This window comes from Bactrocera oleae, chromosome 4, assembly GCF_042242935.1.
Source record: "Bactrocera oleae isolate idBacOlea1 chromosome 4, idBacOlea1, whole genome shotgun sequence".
Classification (NCBI taxonomy): Eukaryota; Metazoa; Arthropoda; class Insecta; order Diptera; family Tephritidae; genus Bactrocera; species Bactrocera oleae.
The window spans coordinates 22,435,261-22,454,017 of record NC_091538.1 but is presented as its reverse complement, the minus strand read 5'-3'; the positions used below and the strand labels follow the sequence as shown (position 1 = coordinate 22,454,017).

At 37.8% G+C, this 18,757-nt stretch overlaps 2 protein-coding genes across 2 annotated transcripts in view; one reads left to right on the top strand and one right to left on the bottom strand.

Moving 5' to 3' along the window:
* The window catches only part of Mmp2 (Matrix metalloproteinase 2), a 335,594-nt gene that overhangs the window by 52,366 nt on the left and 264,471 nt on the right, over window positions 1-18,757 (top strand). The window lies entirely within an intron of this gene.
* On the bottom strand, window positions 11,346-12,968 carry LOC138856882 (uncharacterized). Its single transcript, XM_070107766.1, has 2 exons — window positions 11,749-12,968; window positions 11,346-11,684 (listed from the first exon to the last, which is right to left on the bottom strand). The coding sequence occupies exon 1, from the start codon at window positions 12,966-12,968 to the stop codon at window positions 11,904-11,906; it is 1,065 nt and encodes a 354-aa protein (XP_069963867.1). The 3' UTR covers window positions 11,346-11,684; window positions 11,749-11,903.

Below are 18,757 nucleotides of genomic sequence, written 5' to 3'. Positions count from 1 at the left end.
CTGTAATTTTCTTTTTAGAAAAATTTTGGGTTTTGTTAAACTTGACCTAAGGGCTAACAAATAGTCATCAAAAGACATATTTATTCTACTATCAGACAGGAAGTGCTCAAAATCGTTTAAATTAGAAATGTCTTCTGTAGTCATATTTGAATTTAAAACGTTTTGACTTGTTTCTGTAAGAGGTAACAGTATTTGCGTTGAAGGCATTGGCGGATATAGTATACCAAAACGACAAAACTGTTGTCCTCTTATTTCCCTAGTACAAGACCGACTGTGGTTATGCTTTTGATAACCCAAATAACTTTCTAAGTGGCTGATCGAACCATCGGTAGAAATATAATTGTCAATAAAACTAATGACATCAGGGAATGTCTGAGGATCTTGAAGGTTGATCCTGGGAGCATTATTAAGCCAATACATGCCATGTACATGCGGGGAACCTCTCTGTTGAAACTCCACTCTCCAGTAGAAATTTGTAACAAAATGCTCTCCAAAAATGCCGGCGTTATCTTTAAAAAGCATAAGAATTTGTGGCGGTAGTCAAAATATCTAGCACAAGTAACCGCGTCTGACCGAATTAAGCGATATCTATCTTGGGTTGTTAAACTGTTGGCTTCCTCTTCCGAAATATCTTTAGAGTCAACAGTTTTAGAGAGGATGACCAAAACCTCAACCCACTGAGATTCTGCAGCCGATAAAGTGATAAAGAAGGTTAAAAGCCCAAATTGACGAATCATAGCGATTGCCTTTTTCTTCTCAGCTTCCCAGTGCGCAGGTGAGGATCTAACGCATTTCAAAACCTTGTAACTATCATCGTGTTAAATCAAGTGTTGAACAAAGTTTTCGTTTAATAGATTTTGGGCCGTAACTCGGTTGCGACCTGAAAACTTTCTAAGGCAAATAATGTACTATTCTTAATTTGTAGCAGTTCTAATTTTTTGTAATCATAGAACAACTTTGGAATGGTACACGCTCTTCTGTCAAAACGGCGAATTTCAGAACGTATTATCTTGCTATACGTTTCAGAGCAGGTACGCTTCTGCCCAACGTATATTGTTCCAAATGACAACTCTTCTGAATTATTATCTTGAATTAAGTCAATTGGTCTTTGTCCTTCACCTGGCGCTATAACTAAACAGTTCTTCAATTGGGGTTAAACCTTTCAAACAATCCGGTATTTCAGGAAAGTCTAGACCGTTAGCTAAACATATTTTTGGAACGTTCTTTTTAACAATCGCATTTTTGCAAGTAGCACAAAAATTGTAATTTCCATCTTCTAAAGGAAATATTTGCATTAAAAAGAAGGCGGATGCAGCATTCGGGTGACCTTGCGCAATAGTTTCGAAATTTAATTTGCGAACTTGGTGTGAAAATCATAAGCCGCCGCAACAAATACATATTTCAGTAGGGCCCTTATTTATATTTTGGAAATAAATGTTTTTGAAATCTGTTAAATTGCCACTATTATCACTTTCTATAACATTATTTTCTCTCGTTAATCGGATTCGTTGGGACTGCCTTTGGTTTTCAATTTGTCTATTGAGTGGGTTATCTCTACGAAGGCGAACTTGACCTTGTCTAAGACGTCTCTGATTCGAAATTTCTTCCCTCATACCCCTTCTACTAAGCTGTCGACGTTGTGTTTCTCTATCACGCTCCTCTCTCCTTATTTCAGGATTTTTTCTTGCATGTTCCCTTTGCATTTGATCACGAATGCGCTCTAAATTCCTATACTCAGGATTTCTTGAACGAAGTTTTCTATGATCCCTAGTGTTCCTACTTTGTTCATCATAACGTACCTCAGGATTTTCTCGACGAGATCTATGACTTCGTGTTTGGGGATCTTGCCGCCTTGTTCTATGTTGAACTGTATTTGCAACTTGCTCAACAGATCGAACCGGAGTCTTCACGCCGAGACCTATGACCTGGAGTATCTCTTATTTGCTCTTCAGAGCGAATTTGGGGATCTTGCCGCCTTTTTCTATGTTGAACAGTATTTAAATATTGTTCAAAAGACCGTACCTCGAGATTTTCCCGCCTGGTTCTATGTTGATTTGTATTGATAATTTGTTCGGACAGACGTACATCGGAATCTAATCTACGATTAGCGTGACTTACAGTATTTTGTGACTATCTCTATATAAAGAGTTTGCACGAAGATCTCTCATACGTCTTCTATTCTGAAGACGACTTAGTAATATAGATTTGGCATAGTTAATTAATAATAAATGGATTAATATATAAAATACTTATTGATAATACTTATATAATTCAGTCCGTCCGGGTGTTAAAAGTTGGATCCTAAGTGCTGCTCTCTTTCACTGTAATTCCTTGTAAGTCCTTGCTATGACTCCTTTCCTGTTCCGTGTATAGGTACTATGGTATACTGATGCACATATGTATATGTGTTTGCTCGCCACTGTATATAATACGGTTTTGCTCGTCACTGTATATAATAATGCTATAAACACTATATAACTAATACCCTAAAATTAGTTTGAATAAAGCACTTTGCTGGTAAAGACATCTAGTGAAACTGAAACTACAAACACAGTGTACTGATATTTATTATACTCTTGCAACATGTTGGTACAGCTTACGTACTTTTGTATACCTATATATTACTTAGCTATTCACTAACATAATAATACATAATATTTAGTTATATTTGTATTTTAGAAATTATTTTCAGTTTATTTCATTGTATTGAAATTAAGTTCTCGGAAAACTCCTCCGTAAATTACTTTTGTTAAACGCTTTCTAAAACAGGGGGATCTATGGTACCTATTTTTAAGGGTCTACCCATGAAGGCTAAATTAACAATAACTTACATATAATTGAGTATGGTATACACATATGTAGAGCAGGTATGTAGATTTTCTTCTATCTGTCTTAATATCTAAACCTTTCATAAGCTGCCAACGGCGCTAGGTAAAAATGTAATTTTCTTGAGTTTACAGTTCACCTCATGACCTTCATATTAAAATGTGTCGCAAACTGAAATAATAGACAGTAGCATGTAAACCGATGGGGTCGCAGTTTATCTATAACCACATAAAAAGGGTCTTTAGCCCTTTTGATACTACATTACTAATATTTATTATTTCATGCAATTTTTTCTAAAAAGATTTTTTTGCTCTATACAAAGTCCAGCACTCTAAGAAACTTTTTTAGCATTGTTGTCTGGTATGTTTTATAATAAGTTCAACATGATGGCTGAGAAAATATACCTAACCACTGATTATCACCAAATATTAGACGAAATATATGCATATAGAAATCTATATCTATCACTTTAGGTGATGCAAACAACTCTTTGGTGAACAAAACTATACTCTGTTGCAACATGTTGCGAAAGTATAAAAATGTTGCGAAAGAATTCAACATTCATTACTCGATTATTATTTGGTATCTTATTAACTTATGTTATTGATCATAGATTTATTTTTTGTCAATACTATTTTTTTCTCCGAAATGTTAACTTTTATAAAAAGAAGCTATTTAACTCAAACATGGTATATCTGATATAAACTGAACCAAAGGGGTTAGATTTAATATGTGGGGTATATGAGGTTGCTGTTGTACCAAAGGAGCGGAAATCAGTATATTAGGGTTATAAGGTTTAACCAAAGTCTAGACCAATTTCATTCATATGCAGCGATATACATTATTTTTAAGAAAAACTGTCCATTTAACTTCATTAAATTATCAAATTGACGAAAGAAATTATACCATAAGTAGTACATGTGAGCTGGGAAAATCAAAGACCAGAAAATTCCTCCAAACCGTTACTTTTGACATTGCTCAGCTATACTCGAGAACATATTTTGAAGCAATTTTATATATAAAAAAAAATATTAATACTCACTGACCGACATATTCGGCATAAACCTGCTTAGAATAACGAAAAGCATTATAAGTAGTATATGGAATTTGAGGGTAGTATTAACCCGATTTTATATATATACCACATACTACTAACATGCCACAGACTAATAAAATGCTCCCACTGTTTCATTAAGGTACCTCACATACCATCACCAATCAAATGGAGCAAAGTCAGACGAATGTTCGAAAATCCTGATATTAGTTACATGGGGGCTAAGGAAAATTTTCACCCGATTTGATCTTGTTATGAGTAAAACACGCTCTCTCATTTTCATTGAGATAACTCACATATGCGGTAAAGTCACGCGGAAGTTCAAAAATATTTATATTAGATATATGAGGGCTACAAGAACTATTGATCCGATTCAACCCATTTTTGAAACAAAGACATACTATTATCGATAGTTGCATTTATTTATTCTATTATATGAATTTCAATTATATATCTTACACAATGGCCGATATTTACGGTAAAAAGTCAACTATAAGCACTGGGGTCCACATATTCAGTACCTAGGGGCTTGAGCAGTTTTGGTTCGATTTAGAGAATTTTTGGTCACAAGGTGGCATACTTTAAACGTATTATTCACGCAAAGTTTTACCCCGATATAATAATTGTTGCTTGATTTGCATAGTGGAAAGTGAAAGATTCAAGTGGAATTTAAAATGGTGTCATATGGAAAATAGGCGTGGTTGTAATCCGATTTCGCACCATAATATAGAAATATAAAAAGAATGTTATGTACCAAATTTTGTTGAAATCGGTTAAAAAGATCCCAAGATATGGGTTTTCACCTAAAAGTAGGCGGTGTCACGCCCACTGTCTAATTTTGAACGCGGTTCCTATAAAGTCATCTCATACCATCCTTGAGATAAAATTTAATGTCTCTTGCGTGTTTAGTGCTTGATTTATCGCGCCTTTAGTAGTTTTTAACAGTACCGTTACATGGGGTGTGGGCGGGGTTGTCACCCGATTTCACCTATTTTCACACCGTAGGTAGAGGTGCTAAAAGCATTTGCTTCCAGTGAATTTTGTTATTATAGCTTTAGTAGTTTAGGAGGGGCGGGACCACGCCCACTTAAAAAAAAATTTTAACTGCAGATGCCCCTTCCTAATGTGATCTCGTGTACCAAATAACAGTCTTGCATATTATTGCGGAGCTTAGTTATGACAATTTATTTGTTTTTGATTAATGGCGTTTTGTGGGCGTGGCAGTGGTCCGATTACGCCCATCTGCAATACCAACCGTCTTAATGTACCAAGAAACATGTGTACCAAGTTTCCTAAAGATATCTCAATTTTTACTCAAGTTACAGCTTGCACTACTCTGTAGCAACATGTTGCGAGAGTATAATAAAATAAAATTTGCTATACAATAAAAAAAAAATAAGTGTAATGCATGGATTAAAAAAAGTTAATACGGTTTGTTGTTGTAGCATGATCAAGAGTAGTGAATCACTCCGTGAATTAAACTCACACATTTTGAGTATATGGCGATGGGCTATCGTAAATGAATATGGAATGGATATGAAATGGACCGCATATTTCAAATGATATGTTGTTAATTTTGATTAAAACATTGATCCACGAGCAGTAGATTTTTCATAAACATACGAGTTACTCGCGAATTTTGCAGTCATTGCGGCAATGTAACATATGTAAATCTAAGCTATAAACTCATTGTTCTAAGCCTTTTTTGATTATTAAGCATTATTAATATACATATTTTGTGCGACAAGTGTGCTAACGGCCGTCATAATAGGTGTGAAATTTACGTTTCGCTGAATGGATTCATGTAATTAAATTTAGTCGAGTATAGCTTTTTGAAAAAGCATTAACAATAAAATATACACAATTTGAATACGAATGGCAAGTGGGTAGATATTGCTTGGAAGTGTTCGATTAAGTTATGCTGGCTTATATATGACCTGCGTATGTGGTTTATGAGTAAAATCCAAACACATACTCGTTTTAGTAATAATTTCTGATTTTATTTATATTGGTGTAGTCGGCAAGTTGGAGTAATTTCATTTTCCATCATATATGACATATGGCCTGAAAATCTCAAAGCAGCTTGAAGAAATGTAAAAAATAGAGCGTTACAAAGTTCATAGTGGTCTTCCAAGTTTTTCAACCATTTTTGTAGAAAAACACATATTTGCTTTATACTAGGCCCCAGTCTTGGTGAGGCTAAATTTCAATGCCTTCAAGTTTTCAGCCTGCTCGATAATTTATTATGCAAATCTAAAACCATAGTTCGAACAGTTGCATAACAATGTGCAAAGTTTATTTTTCATTTTAAGTATTTACCTTCAAGCTGTCTTTTAAACGGTTTTATAGATTCGTTTCAATCAAACTTGGATTTTGTAATTGTAGATTTTTTATTATTTCCAAAGTTTACTTCTGTTCCGGTAGCCGTTTGATTATAACTGTCACGTGTGCAACAGTCGCACTGACCACCAAGCCATCATAAACTTCCTAAATATTTTGAAACCTCACTATGGTCAGTTTTATGTACTTTGTTTAAGCGTGTATTAAAAATTTCCTTCCTGGAAATAAAGTGAAACTTTATAGTTATATGATTTTTCCACGCAAACTCTGTGGCAGCTTCCTTTTCCGTTATGCTTTCATTCTGTTATTCGTTTTTACTGTTGTTTCAACAATTAAACTGTATAACCGAATGCAAAACAATGTCTTCCACCGCTCAACCCTCAACGGCCATTCGACTTTTCGTACATGTTGTATTGCACGTTTCTGTTGCATAGATTGCAGGCAAAAAATTGGTCAGACATTGAAAACTTTGCTGCTATGTTGAAGTTACAAGGTATCCACAATAACAGCACCAAAACTGATACGCTTATACGGTACACACACATACAGACATATAACTGTTGAATAAAAGCGTAGACGATTGCAAGTTTGCGTCAAAGGTGCCAGGATGCAACGTGAGGCAATACAGCTGCCTCACTAAATCGATCCAATTCCGAATTTCCGATGCTATATGGCTTCAGGTGTTTTAGCAATTGTTGATTTGAATTGGAGGCACACGAAAGTTAATATATGCAAACACCACAAGTGGAATCACCAAGACACTTAATAAGATCATCCTTAAATGTCATAAGTATCGCTTATGCCTGCTAAATTATGTAGTGGAATTTAAAATATTTTAAACGAAGAAGAATAATTTAATAAAACAGCGAAAACAGTCAACCAATCCAATTAACATAATGGAAAACGTTGAAAACAACAAAACATCTCATAAATGTAATTGAATATCACTTATACGATATGTCTGTCTGTCCGTCTAACTGTCAGATTGTTATTTTGCATGTCGCCTCAATCGCTTATTAGAGCCAACAGACTGCTGCCTACCAGATGCAATGAGCTTGACTACACAACTCCGTCATCTCCTGAAAATCCTGCAGCCAATATTCAGAAACCACCCACCTCATGGCTTCTGTCCGATGTGACATGAAATTCCACTTATTCCAAATTCAATTAAGCAATTCAGATTACACCAATCCATGTATGTATATAGCTCTGCTTATGCATACTTCATGCCAAACGCATGCCTATACGCATTATATGCACTTATACGATATGTATCTATATATATGTGTGCAGGTGTGCTTGTGTGAATGTGCAATTCAAGAGGCTTCGGTGAATGTCAAGTCTCCTATCAAATCAGTATAGTCAAATTTACTATATTCAGTCTGGTCCTCGTTGAGCTTTTTTTCTTCCATGACAACAACAATCTGGTCGGTGCAATAACGGGAAACGATTTTCTCTAAATTTTTATATAAAAGATAAGATTTGTAAATTAACTTTTGACTCCATGGGCAAAACAATACAGTATTGCCGTCTTAATAGATCTCGATTAAGTAATTTCCACTTTTATTTGAACCACCAAATGGTTAATTATAAATAATATTATATTAACAAAAATTATGCAAGTTTTGAGTTCGAAATAGCTACACATTTTATTGTTTTTAAGTTCCATGAATGCTGAAGTACTACAGGGCAGCTTACTTGACCTTATACTTTACACCATTTTTACATCTGACATACCTGAAACTGAAAATATTTTAGTTGCTACTTATGCTGCTCTATTGTCCTCAAGCCACACTCCAGTCCCTTTAGCAGTCATGTTATTAGATGACAGCATTGATAATTTTAGACTCAAAAGACAAAATAGTCTAGATCTTCCAGTTAGGAATTAATTACAATATATGTAATTACATATATTACTACGATATTAAATGTATTTTTAAATTTGTTTATATAAACACATTAAATATGAACATATGATTGTATATTATTGTATTATTGATCTCCAGCGAGATAGGTAGGTAGGTAGAGTGGCTGTCCAATGACGCACCTAGGCCTATAGGAGGCCCATTGTGATACCACCGGGACTAATGTTCCCTCACTCTATCGTCTCCTCCCTGAACCAACCTGTGCTCCTGATGAAGTTCATCAGTACAAATAATTTTATATTAGCAACTTCTGATACGTCGTCAAGGAATCCACGACCGATAGTTGCGATTCTTTTCCTATATAGAGCTTTACATTCGCATAGAAGATGCTTTACAGTCTCCTCTTCCTCTGCTTCCTGACAGCTTCTACAATAGTCGTTGTATGGTACACCTAGCCTACTTGCATGTCTGCCAATTAGGCAGTGACCTGTTAGTACTCCTATCAGAGTTCTTATATCACTCCTTTTAAATTTTAGTAGTCGGTTTGTGCGATTCACGCTCCATTCCTGCCACGTTAGTCTGCTGGTTGTGCAGGTTATTGATTGTCTCCACCGAGACTCAGCTATATTTATAGCATATTTGCCGATTAGGTGTTTGCAAGTTGCCAGAGGCATAAAGATACTCTCTTTTTCAGGGGTTAGTTGCAAAGTGGTGCCTGTTCTGGCTAGTTCATCTGCTTCGCAGTTACCAGGAATATCGCTATGTCCTGGAACCCATTGCAGGTTTATTGTGAAGTAGGATGTCAGATCCTCTAATAGATCAAGACAATCTTTCACTAACTTGGATGAAACCATTGGAGACTTGAGTGATTTCAAGGCCGCTTGGCTATCCGTGTATATATATATGCTCCTTGTTGTGAGCACACTTTTTGTCAATACCACTAGGCTTTCTTTAATTGCCGTGATCTCCGCCTGGATAACACTGCAGTGGTCTGGCAACCGGAAGGCGATGTTGGTGTTTAATGCTGCGCAAAAGACACCACCTCCCACTCTATGATCCAGTTTGGATCCATCCGTGTAGATGCTAATTTCTGTATTCCTGTCCACCTCGCCCCTTTTCCACTTCTCTCTTGTGGGGTAGGCAATATTGTGGACCGAATTTAGCTTCCGTTCTGTTGGATTACGGAAATCCGTGGTTTTGGGTAGAAACGGGAATATACTGAGTATCCTTGAATGCCCCTTGTCGCATGCGACTAGTTGGGAGGATTCCCTCAGTCTAAGAGCTGACTTTGCTGCCACTTGTTTACAGAACAGGTCTGTTGGCAGTAAGTGTAGAATGACGTTAAGAGCCTGACTTGGCGTTGTTCTAAGAGCTCCACTAATGCATATGCTGGCTGCTCTCTGTATGCTTTCCATACGCTTTACCGCGTATTTCTTTTCCATTACTGGCCACCATACCAATATACCGTATGTCATGATTGGTCTGACTACTGCTGTATAGAGCCAATAAGTTACCCGAGGTGTAAGTCCCCATTTGGGGCCCACCATCCTTTTACAGGTGTAGAGTGCTGTGGCTGCCTTATTCACCCTAGCATCCAAGTTTTGTTTCCATGAGAGCTTCCTGTCTAAGATTAGTCCCAGGTAGCTTGCCTTATCTCCAATTGTTAGTCTGCAACCATTTATTATTGGCGCCGTAACTTCTGGAGTAATATGTTTTCTGGTGAACAATACGATCTCTGTCTTACCAGCATTTAAATTTAATCCGCACGATACTGCCCAGCGATTTATATCGTCCAATATCGTTTGCATAAGGTCTGCGAGAGTATTCGGGAATTTGCCTCTGACCGATACTGCCACATCGTCAGCGTAGGCCACAACATGTACCCCCTTCTTCTCTAGATCCACCAGCAACTTATTCATTGTCAGGACCCAGAGAAGTGGGGATAACACGCCTCCTTGAGGCGTACCTCTTTGGACAGATCTGCACATCGTTGACGCTCCCATCGTTGAAATTATTGACCTGCTCAAGAGCATCTGTTCAATTAATTTCCTGAGAGGTTCAGAGATGTCCAGATCCTTAAGCGCACTCAGTATGGCCCTAGGCTGGATATTATTGAAGGCTCCTTCTATGTCTAAGAAGGCAAATAGAGTGTATTCTTTGACTTCCAGAGATTTTTCAATCTCCGCCACCACAGAGCTTAGTGCTGTTTCTGTGGATTTTCCTTTAGAATACGCATGCTGTGAACCAGCCAACTTTTCCGGTTTCAGTTTGTTTCTAATATGTAATTCTATAAGTCTTTCCAGGATTTTTAGAAGGAAAGAGGAGAGGCTAATCGGCCTGAAGTCCTTTGGACTTGTATGCGAGCTTTTGCCTGCCTTTGGTATGTATATTACCTTGACTTCCCTCCAAAGTGTAGGGATATAGTTTAATTGCAGCACCCCTTTAAGGATGGCAATTAGCCAATTCATTATGTGATTCTGCGACTGCTGCAATTGAGCCGGGAATATACCGTCTGATCCCGGCGACTTGAAGGGCTTAAAGCTGTTTATTGCCCAGCGTACGTTGCTTTCTGACACTATGTTTATGAGAGTGGGGCTCATTTCTGCTCCACTGTCTTGAGTATATTCTGCGGTATGGCTTTCAGAGCTGCCTGGGAAGTGGGTATCCATTAGTAGCCTCAAGGACTCTTCACTGGATACCGTCCAACTTCGTCTGGCTTCTGAAGATACCCGATACTATGCACCGATTGTGCCATTATTTTCCTAAGTCGAGACGCTTCCGCCGTGTTCTCGATATCATTGCAAAACGATTTCCATGAATTTCTTTTTGCTTTCCTAACTTCCTTTTTGTATGACCTAAGGAGGTTGTAATAATAATCCCAGTCTGACTCGTCTTGGGAGTGCTTTGCTAAATTGAACTGCTTTCTGCATTCTTTCTGTAGCTTTTTAAGTTCTAGAGACCACCAGGGGGGCCTTATTCTACCCCTGCTTCGTGTTATTGGACAAGCCACCTCTAGTGCTTGCCGGCACGATTCCGTGAGTCGATTAACGAGGATATCTAGATCCTCCTTGCTATTGGGCTGAAACGGTAGAATCATAGGGATACGTTTCTCTAGCTCTTGCATGTGCACCTGCCAGTTCGTTCTCCTATGATTCCTGAAGTTAATGCCTTTATCGGCCCTTTCCTCTATTGTACATTCGATATATCGGTGATCCGAAAAGGAGTGTTCTTCGAGAACCCTCCATTGGGTTACCCTGTCAATTAGTTCTTCCGACACAAGTGTGATATCCAGCACTTCTTGTCGGTTTCTTGTAATAAATGTTGGCGTGCTTCCCTTATTACACACCAGTAACTTAGTACCTAGTAGGTAATTAAAGAGACACTCACCTCTGTCGTTTACATCTGTGCTGCCCCAGATTGTGTGATGCGCATTTGAGTCGCATCCAAGTATCGTCATGCACTTGGATGCCTCGCTATCCCGTACCACCTCTTTTACCATCATAGGTGGCACCAGCTCCTGCTCATACGGCATATAACACGACACTAGCCGGTAACTGCTTGAGCCCGTTTCCCAGCTTACTGTTGCTGTGTCGTTGTTGCTGTAATTATGTAATATAAAAACATTAAGGTTTTTCTTTGCCATTATGCAGGCTCTGATTTTACCTTCACAGTTAGCCATCAGCAACTTATAGTTCGGCGCCCTCAGTCCGCAAATACGCCCCCCATTAACCCATGGCTCCTGAATGAGGACAAATTCAGGCTGTTCCATTGCCACGCGGTTAATTAGGGCTGCTGAAGCTAGTTTGCTATGATGGAGATTAATTTGTAGAAGACGCATTAACAATTGTTATATCTGCGTCTTCCTGAGAGTCGCTTAAAAGCTCTTTCTCAGTATACAAGCTTGAGAGTCTGGCCGCAAGCTCAGACTCGGAAGAAGAACACTCACCTTGCTCCATGCTTTCCGCGTCGCTCGAGGACTCCATGGGATCTTCCTCTACTTCGCATATCTCTTTCCCCGATGCCAGATGGTCTGCAGCATCGGCGTCCGACTTGTACGGCGTTATCCTTACTTTCGTGAACCCGTAATTTATCTCCCCGCCACTCTTCGCCAGCGGTTCGATGGATTCTTTCGTTAATAGCAGCAGGATCTGCATCGTGGCCCTTTTGGTCTCCACGCCAGATTCCGCTACGCTGTCCTCAAATGTCTTGACAAACCTCCACCCTTCAGTGGGTAGGCTCGGGTTGCAGGCTCTTATGAGCTGCATAATTTGGTCCGGCTGAGTTGGTGTAGCCGGAATCCATACCCTTGCCCTTGGTCTGGATGGTATGTCCTTCTTGTCCACTGCTACCAATTTTGCCCCGGGGTATACCTCTCCCACCTTGGCTATAGCAGCTTTGTATAGTGCGACCGATCTTTCGTCGTCGCACGCAATCATTTTGATCTGGCCCTGGTACCAGCCGGCATCTGCGCATGACGGTGGCGGACCCGCATTGCTTAATAGCACTTCCAGCGCCACATTTGTCAGCGCAGCCTGCACCCATTTCCATTGGGCTCTGGGGATTCTTCCTTCGGGATCTCCCTCATCCAGAACGCCAATGACAATTCGGTTCCGGGCCACTTCTGCAAATGATTTTGCGGGCGTTACACCCTTGGTCTTCGGCCTCTTAGCTGACGGCTTTGCCTCTTCAGCTGACCTCTGTCGCTTGGCTGCCTTTACCGGCGGCTCCAACTTGAAGTTGGGTATGACTGCTCTCGCGCAGTCAATTGATGCTTGGAGCTCCTTCGTTAGCTCCTCTTTCGTTGGCGGCTTTAGCTCTACCAACCTTAGTAAGTATGCGGCGCGTCGTCTCTCCGCATATTTTGCCTTTGACGGGTCCTGCATGCTAAATGCAGGCCACTCCCTGGCAGATGCACTTCCGGCGGTAGACCTTTTGGCATCTCCTCTCTCCCCTGCTTTTCAGCCGTGTTTTGGCCGCAGGGTTTGAGTTTGGCTGCCTTCAGCGCTACCACTTTCTGTGGGCCAGCTTTAGCTTCTGCCCCTTTACTAGTGCTTGCCTTGTCTTCTGGACCAAGCTTCGCTCCTGTCCTCTTCGTGTTAGTTGAGCTCGCTCCAAACGCTGCTCTTTTATGGGAGCAACTCGCTCCCTCCGGCTTTTTTTCTTGGAGATCCGGGCTCTCTCCGATTTTTTGTTTTCGTTTCTTTATTTACATTTTGGTTCATTTTTGGTCCCACGAGTGTGGGGGAACGTATGTCCACTTGCGCATAGCCCCCGTTGCGCAAGCAAGGCTATCTTATTACGGAGGGCGCCAGGTATCCGTAAGCTCCGTTCGAGACTGGGCTATTTAAGGGCCCCCAGCCAGGTTGATCCTCGGCACGGGTCGCATGACACCTTGATCCATCCCTTTACCCCCGACCATGGTAAGGCTCCTTATCTGTATGCTGTGCTATTGAGGAACATCGAACACAAAGATAAGAAGTCTGACCTTAGCTAGATTCCTCACGTCTTCGGCCGGGGCGGACTGTTACCAGCCCGTCCCCGCTTGTGTCGTGAATCTGTGGTATCTATTTCCAGTCGGCACCCTCGGGGAGGGTTCAGTGGGGGACTCTTGCCAACCTCCAGCGAGATAAGTCAGAATATAATTTTGTTATCTAATTTGCTTATTATTTTCTAAAATAGATTGCTAATAAAACACTTCCACCAAAAAAAAAGGTAAATCTATTGAAAGAAAATACATATACGTAAATATAAACTTTTATGATTTTTTTTAAATCTAATTACTTTAAAAGGGATAGGAGAAGGAAAAATTCGAAGAATGTACCAGCTGAAATAGTCTCACCTTTTGGTTATTCTTTTTATTGATTTCATAAAATTTTTCGAATGTTTAAATATGTGATTTGATTTGGTTGAAATTTAACATACATATGTACATATGTAAATGTATTAGAGTCGTTTTAAAGAGTTATATTCATTTCATTTTTGACATTTAACATCTGAGCAGAATCGCAATAGCCGTAATTTGTAAAATCGTATTGAGCATGTGAGCACTAAGTAAGTATAGATGGGGTCGTCGGCTAAACGGTTTATTAAGAAACTGTCAGTTATCTATTGTCCTTACACGAATACTTATACTAATACAAGAGTTTCAGTTAATTTTTAGGTTTATGGAAAGTATACCAGTGCAGAAACCTCCAAAAATGGTAAAAAGTGAAAGCAGCGAACCGTATAGTGGGATATTTAATTGCATTTTCTGAGAAAACTTACCATAGTAATGTATTATATGTATTTTTTATGCGTTCATAAAGTAGAAATTTTAACGAATATAACGCTTGCTTATCTATTGAAAACATCTGACATTTTGATATGAGAATTTTTGATTGAAAATTTGGGCTTTTTTCGATTTTTAGTCGAAATAAAGTTTACTCTTCGATATTTAAAATTAAAAGAATACAGTGTATTTAGGACATAATAAATGTTTATCTTAATATATTTTTGGTGCTTTATTTTAATACAGGAAAGTTAAAGAATCAGAAAGAATTCAAAGTTATGTTATATAGGAAGTAGGCGTGGTTACTGTTCGATTTCGCCCGTTTTCACACTGTAACATGGGAATGTAAAAATAATCTTATGTAATATTATATGGAGTAGGTTCGGGGATATTTTAACTCACATAAGGTGGGCGGTGCCACGCCCATTCTTCCCATATCTTAATTTGCGGCTTAGTTGTGGTAATTTATAATTAATTTCGATTACCGACTACGACCGTCTACGAACTCGTCCAACTCTTTTGTAAGAATATAAAATGAAACCATCTTTGTGGTGTAGTATTTTTCCTACAAGACTATGAGCTTTGCGATTTAAAATGATGTTTTTTCATTGAATTATAAAATTCAAATGAAACAAACAAATTTTCCTTAAAATGGTCCAATTTCAACCGTTAATATATTCTATGAAACGAGATATCTTTTTAAGTAGTTGGAAGCGAGATATTAATTCACTATCTAATAATAAAAAAACAAGAAAAAACGTTAACTTCGGTTGCACCGAAGCTATAATATATATAAGCCCTTTACAAATACAAATGTTCATTACAAGAACCTGATTCTGATCGTTTACTTTGTATGGCAGTGATCTGATCTAAACAATTTCATCGGAGAATATATTGTTGCCTTTAATATTAATCTATGCCTAATTTTGTGAAGATACCTCGTCAAATGTAAAAGGTTTCCATGCGAGCACTTTACTCCGATCGTTTAGTTAGTATGGCAGCTACATGCTATAGTCATCCGATCTAAACAATTTCTGTGGGGATAACATTGTTGCCTTAGGAAATAACTAGTGCCAAATCTCGTGCAGATATGTTGTCAAATAAAAAAGTTTCCCATACAAGCACTTAATTCCGATTGCTCAGTTTGTATAGCAGCTATATGCTATAGTGGTCCGATATCGGCCGTTCTGGCAAATGAGCAGCTTCTTAGTGAGGAAAGGATAGATGCAAACCTTCATATCGATATTTTAAAATTGAGGGACTAGTTCGTATATATACAGACAGACGAACACGGCTAAATCATCTATGTTCATCATGCTGATCATTTTTGTATATATTTTATAGGATCTCCGACGTTTCCTTCTGGGTGCTACAAACTTCGTGACAAACTTAATATACGCTTTTTAGGGTATAAAAATAGATAACGGTAAGGCGGAAGACCATCCAGTTACAATTAAGAGCTCATACTTGGAGAGCCTTTTTGTCTATAAACCAATTTTTCAGAATATGAAGCGAAAAAACTTTAGTTTTCTGTGACCCACCCTAATGTATATATGTATTTATGAGTCAACCATGATTTTACGGAAGTTTTTGGCCATTAATATGATTCATTAAGTCAATATCGTTTACTTTAATATTTTCATATTTAAAATATTAATTGTTATTTGCTTTGAAACATGCATATAGCAATGAATTCATTTCAATTTGCAATACTACCAGCAGACTGACAAATTCAAATTGTGCATGAAAATGATATGCGCGTTACTATGAAATCCGAAACATAAGTTCTTTCCCCAGGTTAGACACAACTTAAGGACAAACTAACTTTGCCGGCCTCTTCGGTACGCGCATTAAATGCAATGTGTTAATTAGGGACATACCTATATTACCGTTTATAGCATTACCAGAATTTTTGAGAAGCTTTCTCATGCTAAAACAAGAGCGGTATTTCCCGGCTTTGATTCATGACTTGTTCATAATCCGTTTCACTTACGAGGCTTTTAGGAAGACGATTGTCAGTTGATCGATAAAATGCGCATCCCAACGGTAAGCTTGGCCTATTTCTGTCTCAATTGCGTATACGTGTAGTACGTACATATACAACAAGAGTTCATTGAAAAAAAAACGTAACTGTCAAGTAATTAATATTGTGAAAATAACGAAAACTTTATGAAAAAAATTTTGATGGAAAGCGAAGTTGTAATTAATAAGCCAAGGTAAATTAAATTACATTTGCTTCCTGTTCGAGTAATAAGTATGTATTTAACAAACTTACCATAATATGCTCATATACATGCATATGTCTCGTTGTTGGGACCAAACGCTCGACGTCGTACATTCGGACAATGCTTAATTTTATTCATAAAAATCGAGATCAGTAATTAATTGTATAGTATTTTAACCCAGTTGGCGTGTTAATATATTTAAATTTTATCGCAGCTGAAAACTATTTTACATATCAGTATCCGAGAGCCGTTTAATGGTTTTTCCAAATACTGACTTTAGGGAAAGCTGCAGCAATTAAGTACACAAATAAGAGTTTCTTCCTTTTTTAAAGTCATTATGCTACATAAAATTTGGTAGAAAATATTTCAATGGTAACTTTAATTAAAGTACGGTACAGTGTTCTACATGGTCAGTAATGGAAGAAAACATTGCGAAAATTTATTTATTTCCGTAAACTAAATTGAGTGAGTTAGTTAACATCATTGAACATTATTGACATCTCAAAGGAACTCCTAGGTTTATTCACAAATGTTTACTTTGTGCTTTGATCACATCACATTCCCTTGATTCACTTTATTCATATCTATAAAGTGTATCTTAACCAAAAACGAAAGTAAAAAATGTCCTATTTATTTCGATTACTTTATGCTTTTGCCAACAAAAGTTTAATATGATATACTTCGTGTAACAACAGAAACCTCTTTTATGTTTTCGGCACAAGTGTTCAATACAACGCCAGTTACACAAAAATTTCCACGTTGGAATCAATGATTATTCTGTAATAATCATTTAACTGTTCTTTATTAAGAAATACGTTTCGTAAAACTTGTTATTCCAAAATTGTATTCGTCCAAAAATGAGATTTTCTACTTGCTTCTCCTCAACCAAGTTAAAAACGTTTTAATAACTAGAACATTATTCGAACTCGTCAAGATAAAAAATGCCGAAAAACATTGTCTACGATAATTGCTTTATCTGGCAATAAATTCAACAATATTTAGCAATAAATTCGACAATGTTTAGCAATAATTATTGCCTCCGGCATCCCAGCCTAACTCATACCGCAGACAAATGGATATACCATACATATGTATATTGTTATTTTTCTTAATTTTTAATTAACCTCTGCATATTTTGCTCATGTTTATTTTTTTTTTTGTTAGATGTTGGTAAGAGTATATAAAGAAACAAAAACATATTCAATGCTGAAAGAATAAGTAACAAATTTATGGGATATAAATACATACGTGCAAACTTTACATTTTTATCGTAGTAAAGTATTAACTTTGAAATATTTAACATAAGCTAAGTATAGGGTGATCTATTTCGAGGTTTTCTACTTTCTTCTCGCCGTCTTGTTAAAACCAAATGTCGCCGAGATCACGTGCTCACGATTTCAGGAATCTTCAGGTTGATCTTCGTCCCAAATGCGGCAGTTTTGCTTGTTTACATACCTCTTGAGTCAGAAATGGGCCTCGTCGCTGAACAAAACTTGGCTCGAAAACGTCGGATCTTCTTGAAACTTTTCAAGAGCCCATAGAGCGAAGAGATATCGCTTGAGAAGGTCGAGCGGCTTCAGTTTTTGCACAAGCTGTATTTTTTGTATGATTTCAATTTAAGATCTCGACGTACAATGCGGCAAGTCGTTCCATACGGCAGTCCGAGTTGCTGCGAACTGAGCCGAATTGACTCTCCACGGTCTTCGTGGACACTCTCAGCTACGGCCGCTATATTTTCTTCACTGCGTGCTGGAAGTGGTCTATTCGGTCCAATATTATCCAATAATGAATGTTGAGTCTCAGGCCGATTATGTTGAAAAAGTCTGCGTACAAGTAGTAAAATGGGAATTATTCGCGTAAAAACCAAGAGTAAAAGTGTCGGAAAGTTTTACTTGCTTTTCCTAAAAGTAGCAATTTTAAACAATTTTTTTTTATTAAGTATGTTATTAAATTTAGAACATCGAATCTCGCCTAAATGAAAACAAAGGGATCCTCTGAAAGGAAAATAATGGTTAAACAATGGAAGAAGAAAGAATACGGTGAAATCGGTCGAATTGTTGAAAGAACATATTCTTCCATAAAAAGATTAATAAAAAATTACAAACATACTGACTTTTTTTATATCTCAGCCCGTCCAGGTCGGTCAAAAATACTAGCATAGCGTGAAACACGTAACTAT